Below are 13,146 nucleotides of genomic sequence, written 5' to 3'. Positions count from 1 at the left end.
CAATCCAAACGCCAGAATTATTATTGCAATTATGCTAAATAAGTGCATTAATTCATCCTCTTTAATCAAACTTGTAATCTTATCTACGATCGAAACTTTGTATCTGGCCGCTGTTTTATTTTCAACAAAATATTCCATGGTTAAGGCGTGTCTTAATAAAAAAACATTTTTACACAAAACCATATTGAACGAAAGAAATCTGAGAGTCATTATACTTCATATAATAATCTGCTACTCTATCTTAGTAGGAAAATAATCTGATAAACTCTTTATAAGTCGTAAAAATTTTATTGGTTTTATATATATGTGTGTATAAGGTAATCACATAAAGTTTTACGTAATTTAACAGATATATACTCAAAATCAGACTTCTTTGGAAAAAGTTTACATTAAAAATATTAAGTATCAACTTAAAAGATTCTTGTTGGTTAAAAATTGGATAGGAATATCGTGTGCATTTAATGCGCGAGTCTGACTTACCGCCATGTCGTCTTGACAAGTATTCATATTAATTTTTAAAGTTCGCAAAGGGGAGGACGGCTCCGTTACAAATGTCTTCGGCTTGTCAAGTGTAAACTTTGGTGGTTATTACGCCGCGGAAAACATACGTTGGCGCTCAAATGGGGGCGGTTCTTGCTTTATAGCGCATTATACAACTGTATAAGCTTCTTTGAATAAAACTTTAAGGATTAAATATCATATACGGATTACTCTAGAAGTAACAGCTTAATTTTCTTATCTATGCTTCTATAAAAATATTATAAAGAGAAAAGATTTGTTTGTATGTTTGCATTGAATAGGCTCCGAAACTACTGAAGCGATTTGAAATAAATACTGAATCTTTTACTGTCGGGAAGCTGCACTATTGACTCAGGCTATATTACCTTTTTTTTTTTTTAAAAAAAACAGGGATTCTTACAAAAAGGTTAATAATGTAACCCAACGTGTAAAAAAATGTACCCGGACGACGTCGCGGCGTATCAGTTGTAACTAACTGTAAAAACATAAATATAGTAATATAGATATTAATTAATTAAAATAAATCATCACTTTGATTTGTTGTTATACGCCAATTTACATCGGACAAGTTATATCTGCGAAAGCTGTCAGAAAATGTATGCGTGTACTTAGCTTAATCAACAACTGCAATAAAAATGTATAATAACTCTGCGTGAGAGCAATTGTATCATTTTTACTTTTCGAAAGTTTGATAAAACTGCCAATTGGGATTGTATTGTGCAGGTTTTTGAATGGCAGTTGCTTCCCGATGTTGTCGTCGGTATGTAAATGGAATTATGCTGTTTGCATTTTATATCTTGTACCTAGTGGCAACACTGGTTGACACCTATTGGTAAATGTAAAAAGTATTATCTACTTATATAACATACAATACGGTAATCGTTCTTAATGAGAAACCTAAGAAAACGCGGAGGAATTCGGATGTAATTGCTTTTCATTAGTTCTTCTTATATACAAATGATTTAAGTTTTCTTTAGTGTTAATTCCGCTAATATTTGTTTTTAAAACAATTCGACACGTGTTTCGCCTTTACACGAGGCATCCTCAGAACGTGCTGTCTCGCCAAAATCCGGCACGAGACGTTCGTCTTTTTGAATTTGGCGAGAAGAGAGCTTTTGAATTTTGACGAGACAACACGTCCTGAGGATGCCTCGTGTAGAGGTGAAACACGTGTCGAATTGTTTTAAAAACAAATATTGGCGGAATTAACACTAAAGAAAACTTAAATCATTTGTATAATTATGGATTTCCGCAAAGTAGCGCCTAATTCAATAAAAGTTCTTCTTATTCCAAATTATTATTCTTCTTTCATCATATTTTTTTAATGTTCAAAACAAATTTGTTACGAAATTCAAAATTATTGTTAAAAACGTTTGTGTTATAAAGGTAACTATAACATAAATGATTTTCTTATTGATACCACAGACTGGGAATGGAGCGAACGTCTTCAAGCTGTTTAATTATAAAATGTATTGCACGATATTGCATATAGTGTAACAAAGTAAAAAAAAGCCCGCTGAGTTTCTTGCGCCGGTTCTGCTGACGTCTGAGGAATACTATATCGAATGAGTGGTAGTTCAATACGTCGAAGTGATTTTAAATCCTATTTTGAAAGAAATAAAATATTTCAATTTGAATTTCTTAATAACAGCTTAACTTCCGGCAGTATCATACCAGGCCCTTTGCTTTGCGAAGAACTGTTCTAATTCATATCACAATTGTAATCATATCTAATTCTGTTAAACTCGAAATAAAACAACGTTTATTTTGTTTAGACAGTTGCCGCCGAATATGTAAATAAATCTATTTTAAATTTGTCTGAAAATGGTGGCTTAAGAACTATTTTCAATTATACTGAAAAATGTTCCGATTTGTCGCTCGAGGCAATCCGATTTTTTCTGCTACAACATTTTTTTTTCAACTTTTGAATTGATTACTGTAATCTGGTCAACACGTTAAAAAATATGAAAAATAGAGATATAGCTTCTTAAATATAAACAATCGGTACAGAGTCGATAGATTCCGAATGAACTCTAGAAAAACGTATTTTAACGATTTCACCGCAATAAAAATATCCACCGTCTTAGGTGTTCATGAAGCTGAAATTTTTTATAGATTTATAATTTAGCCTTGTTATTATTTATCAAAACAAAGACTAGAAAAAAATGTTAATTCTGTTACTTACTTTATGAATGATTGACCAAATTTTTATCGCGCGGCGGTTAATTCTTTTAATGACGCTCGGTGAATGTGTGATAATATAAAATTGTATACAGTTTTTGTTTTACTCTTAAGAATTGTTTAAACTTTAACGTCTCTTACTAAATCACCTTATATTTATCGAAAAAAAACAGTCCAGTTACAAAACCCACAAATACCCCAATATCTCATGGAATCATTTAATTGGCATTAGGCGTAAGTATATAGCCAAGAAAGTTCACTAAAGAAATAAGAAACAATTATAAGTTTAATTTCGCAACACCTACAGAATGACGTCTTGTTGGACCACCTCAAGCATCGAATTATCTTGGTCCGCCGTCACGACTGGCCGCCGTAACCCCTCAGTAATTTCATAAATTCCTCCGATGTATGTTAAGGGAACATGTCGAGAAGCTTTTGTATTCTTAAACGTATAATAATAAGTTTTGTGCATATTATGGCCTGTTAACGAGTTTCGTTCTTGTATTGTTGTCTCGTTATGTTTTATTCACTATAATGTTATTCATCCTTTCGTATCTTGGCTTACTAATTCGAAAAGTGACTGTTACTGTCAAATCGACTTGAGCACATGTTTCTTTAAATTGTGAACAATTGTTAGTCATTTTGTCTTTTCTTTAAATAGGTTAGTACTTCCCGGTTACATAATCTCTGGACCTGATGTCGATGACGTCTCATTGCCGATTTGTTACGGTGTGCAAAACAAGCATCACTAGGATATTATTAGAATGATGAAAAAGAAAGAACCTGGGTTGAGTAAAAAAATATTTTATTTTTCTGATAGAACTATTATAGCGACACAGAACAACAAAAACTGCAGAAAACTTCAAAAACAAGGCAATGATAGCACGATAATATATCGACATGTACCTAACGATAATGAAACTGCAAACCCTACTGACGCAACAGGACTAGTGCGAGGGGGTGAAAGGGGAACGGGAGGGGGCTTCATATTCCAACGAGGTCCAGAGATAGTGTGGCCGTGTAGTACTGACTAGACGGAAAGTGGTCGAAAACCAGAAACTCAAAATGCTTAAAGATGTATACCGCTCGACTTCAAGTCTAGGTAAATCGTTTATTGAATCGTATCGGTATCGGCAGTCGTCATCACCACCCAACTCGTTTCCAATCCGAAATTCGGTGGTGGTCGCAATTAGGCGCGATAAATGCCCCCGACATTCGATCCACTCGGTTTCGTTCGATTAATCGATTGAATCGTATAAGGAATCCGATTTTAACGGGTCATTTCTTTTGCTTGTTTATGTAGCAGACTCAATGGACAGCTCAGATATTTATCACAGGTGCCGTGTATGATCGCCTTAAATATACTTTTTAATTCGGTTGGTTTCTTCTGTGATATTTTTATTATGGTACAGAGTTTTAAATATTTCAGGTGTGTAATTCTTCTTATTTGTGTTTATTTTCTCATGTCTAACATTATGCTGCAGGAATCATATAAATATTATTGCATAGATGGACCCAATCAAAGGTCCAATTCAAACCCACATCCACACACTCACTCACCCACACACACACACACACACACACACACACACACACACACACACACACACACACAAACACAATTAATTGTAAATTGTAAAATTTGGTTTCAACGAACATTTCTGTTTATTTTTATATTGTTTACTAAACAAAAAGTTATCTGCTAAGGAAGTTGCGAGATATTCCCAATACAAGTGTACTAAGACAACTTACTGGGAAGTCTCAACCACTAAAAAATGTATATGTAATCTTTGAAATAAACGAAATTTATTTAAATTTAATTTATTATTTTGGCAGTTGTATGTAGTGTAGCCAAGTGTCAAAATGTAAAGCCAACGTAACGCAAAAGTATGGCTGGTACGTTTTTTAATCATCAATAAAAAGATGTATTTGCTCTAGTTAAATATTAATTAATTAAAACATTTTGCTTAAGCAATAAAAGATTTTTAGAATGATATCTGTTTGTCAACTTTCTTAAATTTTGGAAGGTATATCCGATACACAGCTGTTTTTTATGTCTTGCTACCTTAAGGGTAATTTGGGAAGTGACAAATTCAAACTTGATCTTATTCGAATGTGAAATTTGTGACATGTGTATTAAATTTAGATGTTTTGTATAGAAGAGGCTTCTATTCCCACTTGGCTTAAGAAGAGAACCTAAGATTTAAAAAACAATTGTATCTTGTGGCTTGTCGCCCGTATAGTAGTAATTGATACTGGATCAGTAAAATATAATTCGATGTTTAAGTGTTAAAGCCCGCATGCGTGAAGGCTGGCCACATATCAATTAGTTTTGACACCAACTATTAAGTTATGACCACGTCAATTATTATGTCTCGAGTCTCGACTTCTTGGAATTATTATATTTATAAAAACGATTATCACTTATTTATGCGCCAGTAACGCTTCCCAAATTTTTGAAAGATAAAGAGTCTGGGCAGTAGTGATTAACTACATACACGTATAAAACCTATATGTTTAATGAAATATTTAAAAAAATTACAGTTGATAGGTACTACATGGGTTGGTAATGTCACATAACAAATGTTCTTATGTTCATAAGTATTGAGATTTCAATCAACAATAACGCCAGGAATTAATATTTTTTATCAGTGTCAGGCGATACTCCCAAAAAGTATAGCCTACTAATGAAAATACCCGAAATCTTCCTGACACTCGCAAGATTAAGACAAGTCGGGTAACGTAAGAATCATCGAAATCGACTCACGCGATCTCTAGGCACTAAGCAATAAAAATAGACTATTAATACTTCATAGAAAAATTACAAGTAATTGACAGTCTATGACTGTCACCCTTAGTTTCACATGATTTGAAATACAGTAAATACTAAATAGCACAAGTAATTGGTGCAACAGTTGATTTATTAAAAATGCCTGAACCTATAAGGCATAATTTGAATCCGACACTATTTTGTATAGTGATAAAGTATCGTCTGGTTTATATTTACCGTAACCCTGTTCTCCAAAAGGTTAAATTCTTTTGATGACATTGCTCCACCTTTTTTCAATCTACCGTAGCAGTTGCATCGGTGTCAAATGTAAACGAATGAGTAACGATCCATTAAACAATGACCAAACTCTTCCATTACAAGGCGACAAACGACTAATACCAATAGTGAACAATGGGAACAATAGTTGCCCTCTGTCAATTATGCCATCATTACCATCGGAATAAACGACGCGACAGATTAGATGTTTGTCGAAATGTCATTCGATGACAAAGCACGGAACAGTGTAGCTCTTGGATCCTAAACATTTCATCATCAAATTAATTTTATATGCAATTTCATTCAATACTAATTTAATTTCTAGTAAAAATTTCGGATTCCTTGCCATATTTTCAGTAATGAGCTGTTTGTCCTTCTGAATTTCTCCAATAAATGCAGATCTAATAAATTTGATCCACATTCCATTGCCATACCAAAAAGTGAAATCGACAAATCGACACACGTTTGTAAAATTCAAATTCAAAATTCAAAAACACTTTATTCATGTAGGTCACGGAAATGACACTTATGAATGTCAAAAAAAAAATTGTTTCCTATCGAATTTACCGCTACTTCGTAAAGGGCAAGAAACTCACTGCCACTCTTTTATGTCAAGATGTACATTTTAATTGATTTACAAATCATTTCAATTACAATATATGCAAAGTGACGCAACAAAAATATTCAAATGTCAAAAACTGAAAGGCTTACACGAGTAAGTCAAAAAAAGAAAAAAAAAGTAAAATAAATACATATAAACACAAGAGTTATTGAGTATAGTAGATGCATCAATCCACACATACCGTAAATAAATAGAGGCATTATGTGAGCATTTCATAAAATAAAATATATAATAACTTTAACTTTAAAGGAAATAATAATAATAAAAAACACATCAAGCAGACCTCCCGGTAACAAGATCATCCACCCACCACGAGTAGCACCCGTTCACGAGCATGACGCATGGACCAGCCAGCCTCCCTCGACTATATTTTAGGGAAGGGAACGACCCGCCCCACGTCGCCGCCACAAGCAGAGGCATTTAAGCGAGCATGACGATGCCTGTCACGAGAAATTGTATGTACTAACAATGTACTAACAATGATTTTTATTAGGGGATCAAAATTAAGGGGCCATTTTAGAATTTTTTGCAATCACTTTTAGATAACGGTAAACATGCAATAATATTCTGGGGATTATGTAATAAAATTGATGGATTAAAAACCAAATAAAATAAATATAAACGTTAAGTTTACTTAAGTAACAACTGTGCACAGCATTTTTGCGCACGGGTCATAAATTATTTATTTTTATTGCTTTTATATTTAGAAATAAGAATAAGAATAAAAAAGTTCTGAATTTGCTTTTATGACTAAAAATAGCAAAATTTAAATCAATGACAATATATAGAAATTAGACTATAGAGGTGATTTGTTAAAAGATTATATGAGAATGTTACATATACATTCTACATCCGATGATGGAAAAATTCATAATCATTAATGATGGCCTATGAAGATAGCAGCCTTAATTTTCGCTTCTGAAAGCTTTTGAAAAAGCTCTTTAAATCATGATGTGGCTTTACTATTTTTATAATAAGACCCAATTTAATATGCTTTGGCGGCATTGATTTAGTTTTAGGATGGACAGTTGTATCTTCCTACCTCGTACTCAGTACGCCAATGTTTTATCGGTAGTGAGCGGCATCATTTCTAAAATCCCACAAGGAAAGATAACAGGAGTGTTTAATATAGCCACCTAGCATTCCAGTAAAAAAAACGCACCATCTTGAAGTCTCCAATAACTTTCCACTTGGTGTTCATATATTTAATTGCAGCATTTTAATACTGATGTAATTTGAAGACGGCATTCATTGGGCACGAAATTCAGAAATGGTCAAATCGCTCTAAGTTTTTAAAAAGCAAAAATTTTCGATTTGTAATCACATTTTTTTTTATATATATGTGCTTATATAATCAGAATCTATTAAGTATTGAATCAAGTTAACAAATAAAGCAAAATAGTTAAATAACAGTTTGGGTAAATGATAATGAAAATATCGTCGTTAATATCTCCGCAGGTGGGTCTCCTTTCGTGTTCGCAAATGCATAATTGGCTATGTCGTAAACACGAGGACGCCGTAAACATGATAAAATAACTTAATATAAATTGTCGCATTATATCAACAGGAAATAAAAGAACCATTTAACAAATCTGTTGAAATTAACATACGATTTATATTTGAAAGTTTATCGAAGTTGCATGGCAACGATGGCAATCCTTGCGTCTTGCCTTTAAAATAATATTTTTTTAAATTAGGTTATTAATATCATCTCAGAACCAGATAAAAGAGATAACAAGTGCCAAAAGTCATATAACTAAGTAACTAAGAGCTTTATAAATTATTGCTTAGTAGTTAACCGTTAATGACAATGATAGGTGATATCAATTTAATTTCGATTCTTTTAATAATCTGAATAAACTCTTAAAAATGTTTTATTAGAAAATTACTACTACACCAATTCAGATATATTTCGATATTTGTGTCCGGTACAATTACAGTACAATTACTGAACTTGACTGTTTTAGTGCTATCTAGTGGATACTAAAACTTCCTTCAGTAACACACTTATTGTGTAATGTACACACTAAAATTTACACCACACACTAAGACTTAAGTCATTAAATTCATTAAACGTGAGATCTTACAAGGATCCTTCTAGAAGTGATTGTAGATATCACATAATAATTCATGGTATACATCAGTTAAATTATTCAGTATTTATTATAAAAGTTATCTTTATTAATAACATTAAACGACCAAGTGGAATACGTTATTTATTACGGCCACCATCGACTTCTAATTGAAAATTAACCCCTTTTGTAAACGCCTCCTGTCGTTCGGGAGTTATTTCCACAATATTTTTTACATTCTTGTCAACACTGTCGATAAAGTATTGCTTCTCTAACATATTATTATGGTACCTGACATTTTGTTTTCTTCGAGGTTTGAGCAAATTGAAATTTTTTACCAAAAATTTTAGCCTGCGGTGCAACTGTGATAGGTTTCGGGATTTATGTGGTGCATTTTAGAGATATTATGGTTTCAACGTTTTATAACGGTCAAGGCCAACAAAAACTGGAATTCCAAGAAATATTTTTTTTTTGATATGGTGAAAAATATTATGAATATTTGGGTGTTCCAATTAAAAGGTGATCTAAAAATGATGCAGGGTCAACGACATAGGCGAGGTAGGGCCAGTCGATGATTGATCAGTTCTGTTATCAGTGGACTGTCGCCTACATGCGGCGTTTTCAAAGCATCATTGTGTACAGTAGTTGCTCCGTAGACATGTGCTAATGCATCGAAATCTCCGTGATCAATAATTATTTTGTCTTGACTTGGAAAGATGTTGTCATCATTGATATGTGTTTTTGTTTCAGGAGGTTCAAGATAACAATCCTCTTATTAAAGAAATGTAAGTTTTTCTTTACATATTATACCGCATGCACTTTTATTTTAGCTGTTGATAGTGTTTAAATAACTTAATTAAATAATATTTTGTGTCGATGCGTCTTTCAGTTTCACTTCTTTACATGGTATTATTTGTTGATGTAAATTTTTGAAATGACAATATATTTTTTCAGATGGGATATGGAGAAACTTCTTGAGAAAATACCGAATATAGGAGCAGTGATAGACTTGACGAACACAAGCCGTTATTATAATCCAAAGGTGAATTTTATGTTTTAACTATTATGTATTTTGGTATTTGGTAATATAAAACAATACTAATAGCTAATTGCAAATATGTAAATTCCTCATGGAGAGCCATTTGTTTATTTATTTACTAATGCTCGCTAACTGAAGGGCTTTTTTGCTGAGCATAGCTATGAGGATAATTGCACCTTTTCACTGGTCGCCAATAAAATTAAATAATAGAAATTCCTGAGTGCAAATAGGTAATAATGAAATTTGCAGTGTCCATAGACGTCTGACAACAACATTCATAGGTTTGTGATGGATAGGTCGAGGAATGTCGATTACTTGTTAGGATGCTGATGGGATGTGCATTGCTAGAACAATAGCAAGAAGAAAGATGCATTAATGTTACTCAAGGTTTAACGATTGACAGTCGCATTCAATTGTGGTGCTTTGACCATAGTAGTATGTTTTTGCATTGAAATAGTTAAAATTATCATTTAGTAAACCTTGTATGTAAACAGTACATTAAAGTTTTTTAAAATAAAATAAACACCTTTTAAAGTTCGTTTCATAACAATGTTTATAAACAAAATGAGTATAAATACTAAACTCTATTTAAGATATTTGCGAAATCATAAATAAACCACGTTATAACTAGTTGTAAACTGCTATATGTGTTTTTAATAAGATTTATATTAATGAAGTATGATAATAACGGTTATATGCAATCGCATATTAATTAGATTATTTTTGTTGCAGGGTTTCGTATCTGCGGGTGTTCTTCATAAGAAAATTCATGTGCAGGGACATGTAGTACCGCCCGAGGCTAAAGTCACCGAGTACGTATACACTACTTGAAATATTAAACACTTTCTCATGTGAATATGTGAATAATTTTTATCGATGCACATAAATTTTCTTTTTGTGTTCGCATCAAAGCTTTTAATAGCTGCGAACATAAGTTCTATCGAGCGTGATCGATACGTTTGTCGACATAACATGTGCCTCAAGGTACAGACATTACGATAAAGTGGTTCGTAAATCAGAAAGAACGCGGTCATCTATCAAATAAACAAGTCGACACTTTTCGCATTTGCGGTGCGTTTTAATTTGAAGCGTCGAATTGGCGCCATTCGTAGGTCGGATATAGGTAATGTTATAAATCTTCTTGCGTGCGTGGGCAGCGGCGCGGGCGGCGGCAGGGCCTGAGTTTTGAATGTTGGTCGCCGGTCGTTGGTGTATGGCACTCGTGACGATTGTACGTCCAGACCAGTAAAGACATTTACTGGTACGCTAGTGTTTATAAATGTAGACTCCCACACATGACCTTCATTATCTTTTATCTGTCGCTGCTATTGCCTATCACTATCAGAATCAATATACTTACGACTTCGTTGTTCATTCGCCACAACAGCAATTGTCACATGAAAATACACCTTTGTGATAATTGAAAAATATTGTATTAACAGAAAGAGATGTCATTTCTTTAACTAAGAGCCTTAAAATAAGATTATCTCGGTCATTTGTCTAGTCTTTTGTTAGAGGCTGTGGCACGTCGTCGGCTGTCCATCCATAAATAACTATCGGCATTTCTCAGATACCTTATGCCTGTTATCGCGCCGTAGAGGATCGCATCTGTTTGTCAGTTAGTAGAAGACAAATGCGCCCCCCTTATAGCTACCATGAATCGATTGTTTGTTGACAGCAATATTAATTCATAAATGCATACAATATGTGGAAACCACCGACCACTTTGCCTAGACCTTAGTACATAATGGTCTGCCTGTAATTAGTTCGTTACGCTCAGCGAGATCTTTTGTTCTGTGTGATCTTTCGCTGCATTACAGAAATGTAGGTCTTTAATGATGCTCGCGTGCCTCGACGGCTCGTTCATTTATCACGGCTATATTTTTACTTGTTTCCATGTCGACTGTCCACAATCGTGTCGTCATTACAAACCAGCCCGTGTACAATCATCCCGACTATAAATTGTGACCACCGTTGAAGTAAGGATTGTCAGATTAATAGATTTTTATGGTTCAAGATTAAGGATTACATTGGTCTCCGTTCGGTTATTTACATGATACTAATGAACAGTTATTATGTTCCTCGTGCAGTCTGAATTCATATATTTTGTGAAGGACGAGTGATGACACTGTCGCTGTTGTTTTGATGTGCGGGCGTGGTTTAAGTCTATCGATTATTTCAATATTGGCTAGACGTATTCTGTTTTGTCCACACGCTAAATCCGTCTTCAAGCTTTTTACATTGACGTTTTTTGTTTGTGATTCTTTTAGCGCATGGTCGAGAGTTATGGTATGACATACTGTGACATGTATTAAGTCATTTCTTATTTTTATTGCTTAGTTCACTTGCATATTTTTTAAGGTTATAAATTCACACCGACAGTAAAAATCTATTTTATAAATTGCCAACTCTCTACGTGGAATAACAGAAGTGGGATGATTCGCACAAAAGTAGATGCAATGTTTTTTTTTTTAATTTCATAGCATGTCACATTTGTGCCGAGATATTCCCTTTAGAGTATGTGTTTGGGTTCCGCGCAAAATAAAGAATCCATGAAATTATAAACAAAAGATTGCGAAATAAATCTACGCTAACAAGTCGTACTATTTTTCAACATATAAACATATTACAATGAATTCATATACATGCCTGTAGGCATAACATATACTATCTTACAAGAAAAAAAAAACAATTTATGCACGTACTTATTTTGTGACTAGTACTATTTTGTGTTAATAAACATAAACAGTCAGGTGTGCACAAAAATATTAGAAACGGCTTATTGGATTTGATAAGCTGTCAAAGGATTTGAAATCAACAGTATAACAATAATAATAATAAGTAAATAACGTATTAAAACTCAGTGCCTAGAATTGACGCACAATAAAAAACTAGACTCACAATCGCGCTCAATAATTATCTAAAGTAAAACTCTGCCTACGCGTCTGTTAGGCAGAGTTGACATTCAGTTGTGTTTCGACCGTGCTTTGAATACAACGACACGCGATGACAGTGTTCAGTGAAAAACCCTTCAAAAAACAGCATATGCGAACTTATATATGATGGGATGTCGTATTTCAGGTAAATGTCCTTTTAAATTAACAAAATAGTGTAACTAACTTGATGTTGTTACTCATTTTGCTAAATAATTTAATTTCAATACAAACAAATGCCATAACAAGACATTCTTTCGTGGTGTTCGCGTCCGAGCTTCTAACTCCCTGCCAATAATGCAGTGGCGCTCTGTATTCTTAAAACTCAAAATTCAGAGCGGCATCGCAATAATTGCGTTCGGCATTTCACGACACAATATGTTAAGTATCAAACTAAGGGATATCACTAGATACGGTGTCCTTCAAAACGAAAAAATGCGCTTTCGTTGTCTCCTGTAATCTACCTGACATCCTGTGGAAAGAAAGCCTCCCTCCCACTGCTAAATAATCACTTCATTCTATATTATGTCCTCAAATTTTGCAAAACTATTACCAGTAACAGTTTGCACAATTAGATCTGACCAAGCAATGTACGTTTTATTTATGTATAATTAACGTTATGGCTAACGAAATAGATTCTCGTAGAATGGATGCAAAATAACTTTGAATGTGATCGCTCCGGCAATAACTATCGGACAAACTGTCTTGTCGGCTTTCTATAATGTGCGTAGTGC

General features: G+C 33.6%; 1 protein-coding gene across 1 annotated transcript in view; it reads left to right on the top strand.

Annotated features, from left to right (window-relative positions):
* The window catches only part of LOC126975262 (RNA/RNP complex-1-interacting phosphatase), a 77,534-nt gene that overhangs the window by 37,329 nt on the left and 27,059 nt on the right, over positions 1–13,146 (top strand). Inside the window, exons 4-6 of the mRNA XM_050823071.1 lie at positions 9,191–9,225; positions 9,395–9,482; positions 10,212–10,291. Coding sequence (XP_050679028.1) covers positions 9,191–9,225; positions 9,395–9,482; positions 10,212–10,291 — 203 coding nt within the window. The remainder of the gene's footprint in view (positions 1–9,190; positions 9,226–9,394; positions 9,483–10,211; positions 10,292–13,146) is intronic.

Source organism: Leptidea sinapis, chromosome 35 (assembly GCF_905404315.1).
Source record: "Leptidea sinapis chromosome 35, ilLepSina1.1, whole genome shotgun sequence".
Classification (NCBI taxonomy): Eukaryota; Metazoa; Arthropoda; class Insecta; order Lepidoptera; family Pieridae; genus Leptidea; species Leptidea sinapis.
Note: the sequence above shows the minus strand (reverse complement) of the source record. Positions and strands in the feature narration are given on the sequence as shown.